Below are 6,142 nucleotides of genomic sequence, written 5' to 3'. Positions count from 1 at the left end.
AAAATCTGGTTTTGTTCCCAGGCCTGGGGTTCAGCTGTTTGTTGAGCAGTTTAACAGATTTTTGCAATTTATGGGTGATTTTGTCAGGGGATACATGTCCCTTTCTCTTGTTACTGCTTCCCTCCCCTTTAATTATATAAGATGTCCAGAAGCATTTGGGGGATCAATCCATCCTAAAAATATAACAAACAAACAAACAAACATGACATAACAAATGAAGTAATAGAATGAAATGTTTCTATATTGTGAAACTATAAGAAAGGGAAAATATATGTGAATAAAGTTAGCATGAACTTATGGTGTGACACAGATGAATGCATGAAAAAAGTAAAGATATAGATTTTAATTATAAATGAAAATGCTAAAATGTATATCAGAATGAACTGGTGTGATACAGTTTGTTTTGGAAGTGTATAAAAGTTAGGAAGTAGGAATATAAAGGTTGTTGTTAGTTATATGTTATATTTCCTCATGCTCTGATGACCACTCAAATGTACTCTAGGTGGAGTGAGAACCCCACCAGTATAGAATAACACCTATATTAAAGATTAGAACCGATTGGCATCACATTTTTGTTGTTTTTAATGTTTTAAAACAGCTTTACAATTTAAAATGATTTTATGGATCTTTTAATTTTTGATAACCCAGAGTTGAAGGATGGATTGCTATATAAGTGCTTTAAATGAAATAAAATAAAAATGCTGCAGTGATTGCTAATAGTCTTTGGGACACAATTCAAAGGGCTAATTGTTATCTTTAAAGCTCCACACAGAGCAGGACTGGAATTATTTCAGGTAGCGCCTTGCTGGAATTGAACATCCTTGTCAGTGCAGAAAGTAAGGATGATGTTCCCAGAGATATTGTCATGTGGCAGGAAATCAGAAGTCTAGGCAGTTCAAATGAATATAGGTTTAATGTATGCTAATGTTTTCCTCAAGAATCTGAACTACTAATGGTCAAAACAAATTGGCGGTAGATAACAGTCAATGGAATTCAAGGCAGGCTGGACTTAGATTTCTTGTGGGCATGAAGAGACTCAAGATTGATGATGCATTTGATGCTTCCCTCAGGCTCAGCCTAGTCATCTCCTACAAATATGGAGGAACCGTTACCTAGGTAATGAGGACCGAAATATTGTTTAAGGCCTGATGAACAAGTTAACATTTGGATGTAGCTCAGGTAGATACCTTCTTGATTCACTAAGGTATACGTGCCGGGGGGGGGGGGGAAGTGACTAGCAAGGTTATGTATGATTTGAAATGTCTACAGGCCAGTATCAATAAATGTAATTCCAGTTTCTTGAGAAGTTAATTTATTTAAGAGACTTATATGGTCATGAAGCATAAGTGCCATAATTCCAGGTAGCTAACAACAGCAATAAAAATATAAAAGAGATAATAAAATACATTGTGTTGCCAAGACAGCAGGTCTACTCTCTGATATCTCTAGTTTATGAAATACTTTCTTCCCAGAAATATATATACTGCACAAGCAAGAAAGAAAGCTGTGAAAATATCTACAGACCCCTCACATCCAGGACATAAACTATTTCAACTTCTTCCCTCAAGACAACGCTATAGGGCAGTGATGGCGAACCTTTTAGAGACCAAGTGCCCCAAACTAGCCCCACCTCCGCTCCACCCCCTGCCCCACCCCTGCTCCACCCCCACCCCGCCTGCCCGCAGGACCACTCACCGCCTCCAGGGCCCGCCGCAGATCACCCAGGCAGCCCAGCAGCACCATGGCAACCATGCCCTCTGCCTGCGCCCCGCAGCATCAACTATGCGTGATGGGACGTGAGGGCAGAGTCTTGTCTACACTGCCTGGCTGCCATGTCCTTGGCTGCGCTGCTCCGCATGGGCCACGCTTGGGGGCGACTCTCCTCCAGGGAGGCTGCTGGTGAGGAGGGGCTCACGGGGGGAGGCAAGGCTGGGGCAACGGCACGTGTGCCCACAGAGAGGGCTCCGAGTGCCGCCTCTGGCATCCGTGCCATAGGTTCACCACTGCTGTAGGGCAGTGCACACCAGAACAACTAGACATAAGGACAGTTTTTCCCCCCATGCTGTCACTCTGCTTAACAACTAATTACTACAACATTGTCAAACTACTTAGTAAAGCTGTATTACTATGATACTCATCTTTTCTATTACCTATCTTTATCTTATGGTTATAACTTTGTTGCTTGTATCTTACGATTTATATTGTTTTTAGTATTCTAGTATGATTTATGTTGTTTGCTTAGCTAGTACTCTATGACTATCACTAAGTGTTGCATCTTATGATTTATGAAGTGTTGTATTTTACAATTTATGATGAAAGTATTTTCATATTGTTTATGATCATGATTATCACTATTACCTGTATGTACACTGAGAGCTTATACATCAAAGACAAATTCCTTGTGTGTTCAACCACACTTGGCCAATAATGAATTCTATTCTATAAGCCAGTTCCAGGCTGCAGGTATATATATATTCATTAGTGTCATAAGCATTTCAATGACTATGTCAACATTATGTTACATTTTCAATGATTTAAAAAACTCTTTGATTTAGAAAATCTTAACTTATATGTAACTTCTGAAAAAGATACACAGTTTTGTAGAACTGTTTTGTACAATGTTTTCAAAATGGCATCTATGTCATGCTAAAGTTCTTATTGGAGGATCTCCTACCTTTAGTGGATTGGTTTAAGCACTTAAAACGCAATGTTTTCTTAAGTCTGAGCTTGATTTGGGGGGTTCATGGTCATATCCAGATCATTTTTGTAGAAATAAAACAAACATACACTGTCATCTTCTCGGATGTGTTTTCAACTTCCCAATCTAGTTTACAGCTTGGATATTTCCTACTAGCCTCCCATCTGTGTACCAAGCAATTTTGATTATTTAAAGCTTTATGAGATTAAGCAAGATCGGCTGGGGGCTGGAAACTACATTTCAAGATATAGGCCAAGTTCACTTTGACTGCATAGAAAAAAGTTATCTTGAAAGAGAAAGAAAGGGAAAAGGCTAGGAAAATAATCTGCTCTATTGAACCAGGGAGGAAAATGTAATAGAAGATGACAGTAGTCTTCCAGCAAATACTTGCAGAAAGCAGAGAAATGCTCTCACTAACAAGATATGTGTTATTTGCATTTAAGCTTCTTTCTCATCAGTAGAACCAAGTACATCAATATGTTCTGCATCTTGTGAGTGAATATGGAGAGAGGAACTAGAATACACCCACACACACTAATAAAAACAAAGGACAAGTCAGGAGGGGGCAGAAATGGGATCAATGGAGTCAAAATGACATGGCAGTTTGTGCAGTAAGAAACAGCTGATCACAGGTTTCCTTGTCCAAGAGTGTCATGGGAGCACCAGATAAAACTGTAAATAAGATACAGTGAAGAAGAATGTCTAAACCATTTTCCACTGCAAAGGTATGTTAAGACTAACAATACCACTAGCAAAATAAGTCCCTTGTTATATAACTGAGAAAAAAGTATCACCTGCTAAGTCTAGGGTTGATTAATAGTAAACAAAGGAAGCTTAAAAGGAATCTTGGGATACTTACTTTTTCACTGCAACCGAGCTATTTGAAATCCAGAAGACCTCTTTATGTCCCTATGTCCCAATTTGATAAATCTGCTGGAAATGCAACCACGATCGGAAAATACTTGACAGATTTCTGTCTAGAAAGCAAGCTATTGGATACTATACTCCAAAGCCTAACTCACAGTGCTTTGGAGCAGTCTTCCACAGCTTGGTGCTTTTTAGATATGCTGATAGTACAATTCTAGAAGCCTTAGCCAGTCTGACTCCTGAAGGTAGTTGGCTGGGAAAAGCTGTTCTAGAAAAGCAGGAAAAGGAGAATAATAATAACATTCCACTAAATAGTATTTAAAATTGAAAAAATAAATGGAAGAAATTCTAGGTGGTTTATTAGGCTGGGAGAAGGAAAAGATGATGCTAGTAGAGAGAATCTGATATCAAGAGCAAATCAAGGGCAGGAACAAGAACTCTGAGGAAAATAAAAGGATAAATGATCGGTTTTAACATCACTACATTCTCCAAATGAACATTAACTAGCCTACAGAAGAATGAATTTAGATCAAATACAACTCTTATGTTACTGGAAACCACTTTAATATGGTATTATAGGGAACCTCTGTCTAAACACCAAACTACTATCGGCAAGATGAGAAGGAAACATGGATGAAGATAGGAAGGTAAGTATATACACTCATAGAGAAATTAATACAAGGTTTGCTGCAATAATTCATGACAACAATGACTCTTGTATTCATTTATGGGTAAGTGAAGCACAAGTGCTAGTAACTACAGTGAGAAGAATTGAAGGTGTCCCAGAGGGAAGGAGTTTCAGTAGAATCAAAAGGAAAACAACAGCAGAACATTTCCATTTTATTGGTCTTCTTGTGACAGGGGCATCAAACTGTATTATAAGCATATGAAGAAAAAAGCAAGAACATCTGGGAATGCATAGAACCTATGCAATATAAATATAAAGCACAAGTCTGTACTATTCCTTTTTCCCCCTACGGTGCTTGGAATTATGGAAGTTCATTATACTAGCAATGATACATTGAAGCATTATTCCATTTAATTTCATTTAAAACTGCTGTTCATGCATTTCTTTACTATAAGTTGAAACCTTTTAATCAAAAGAATTTTTTTTTTCTTGAAACAATTCTTAAACAGGCTGTAACATTTGCTAATAGGCAAGGCGGTTTGGTAGAGCGGTTAAAGTACCAGGTTACTTAAGACAATCTGTGATCTTTTCTATGCCGTGACAACACCCATAAAGAAAACAATCCTTCATCTGGAAGTCACATTCTAGATTTCCACATCCAGACGCACGTCAAGGCAACCTGCTTAGAAGCACTTGCTATTAATTCCAGTAATTCAAACACGAATTCAAAAAATCAGAATTAAAAGCTGTTCCAGCGGTTCACTGCCTCCAGAGAAAGCATGTGTGTGGGGACGTGAGAGATTCACTGCAGAGCAACCAAGCAGGAGTAAGAAAAGCTGAAGAGGAAGTGCTCATCCTAAAAAGACAACAGAAAGAGGATCAAGTGCAAGGTTTCTGGAAGGCAGTCACAATGACAGTCTCCAAAAAAAAAAAAAAAAAAAACCAAGTTCGGCGGCAGAGAACCTGGTTAGGGCTCAACTACTCGTTCCTACCCCTTGACAAGTGAAGACCGCGCGGCCCTAAGACAAAGGCCTTTTTTTTTTTTTTTTAATATAACGGCGCTGTGGTCTAGCGCTGGAAGAGCGGCACTCTGCTCAGTGACGCTCTCATTGCAGGGGGCGAGGAGGCGGGAATCCACAAGGATCCGCTCGCCTTGAACACAGGCGATCCACTCCGCCGACCGTCAATCAGCCCCCGGCTGAAAAATTCTGCCCGGCAAGGAAAAGAGCGAGAGTTACCTGTATTTCCTGAAGAGCTGGTCGGATTCCCGGAATCCGTTGTTGAGCAGCATATTGATTCCCGCCAGCGCTAGCTCGGCGTCCTCCAAGGGCAGCGGCGCTTCTCCGGTGCCGCCGTCCTGCTCGGACCCGGCCATGGTCGACCGCAGGTGGGAGACCCACCCAGCAGGCTCCTGCCCGCTGCGTGGCGCTCCGCCGCTCGGGGGACCCTGGAGCAGAACGAGCCACCCCGGCGTCGAAGCAGCTCGCGCCTTGCCGCTCCTTCGGGCACGGTCCGCCGCTCCACGGCTAACCGCTCCGGGAGCACCCGCAGCCGTGGCCAGAAGCCCAACCGCTGAGGAGAGACCTCGCCACCTTCGAGCCAAAGCTGGCGGCTGCCGCTTGCCGCTACCAGGGCGCCTGCGCGGGAGGGCAGGAGTCTGCGCGCTGCCAGCTCTGAAGCGGCTGCCCTGAGCGCCGGCTAGGTTGCTCGCTTCAGAGCGGCTGCCCTCTTCTCCCCGGGGAGAGGTCTTGGGCGGGACCCTATTGTGCGCTCCCGGTTGCTCTTCCTTCGGGGAACGAAGGAGGTTTTTTCAATATAAAACGTGGGCGAAACGAGACGGCTTACTAAAAACCCAAAGCAAGACGAAAACAGTACGCGGTCCATTTAAGGCAGCATAGTAGGTAATATGCAATTAGAGAACCAGTTTGGTTTAGTGCTTAAAAGCACCT

General features: G+C 42.0%; 1 protein-coding gene across 1 annotated transcript in view; it reads right to left on the bottom strand.

Annotated features, from left to right (window-relative positions):
- The window catches only part of TTC39C (tetratricopeptide repeat domain 39C), a 31,797-nt gene extending 26,246 nt beyond the window's left edge, over positions 1-5,551 (bottom strand). The window contains exon 1 of the mRNA XM_015821847.1: positions 5,432-5,551. Within this exon, the coding sequence (XP_015677333.1) occupies positions 5,432-5,484 (53 nt within the window). The 5' untranslated portion in view covers positions 5,485-5,551. The remainder of the gene's footprint in view (positions 1-5,431) is intronic.
- Positions 5,552-6,142: the final 591 nt, after the last annotated feature.

The sequence above is a fragment of the Protobothrops mucrosquamatus genome, unplaced genomic scaffold (genome assembly GCF_001527695.2).
Source record: "Protobothrops mucrosquamatus isolate PMUCROS unplaced genomic scaffold, P.Mucros_1.0 scaffold_11, whole genome shotgun sequence".
Taxonomy (NCBI): domain Eukaryota; kingdom Metazoa; phylum Chordata; class Lepidosauria; order Squamata; family Viperidae; genus Protobothrops; species Protobothrops mucrosquamatus.
Note: the sequence above shows the minus strand (reverse complement) of the source record. Positions and strands in the feature narration are given on the sequence as shown.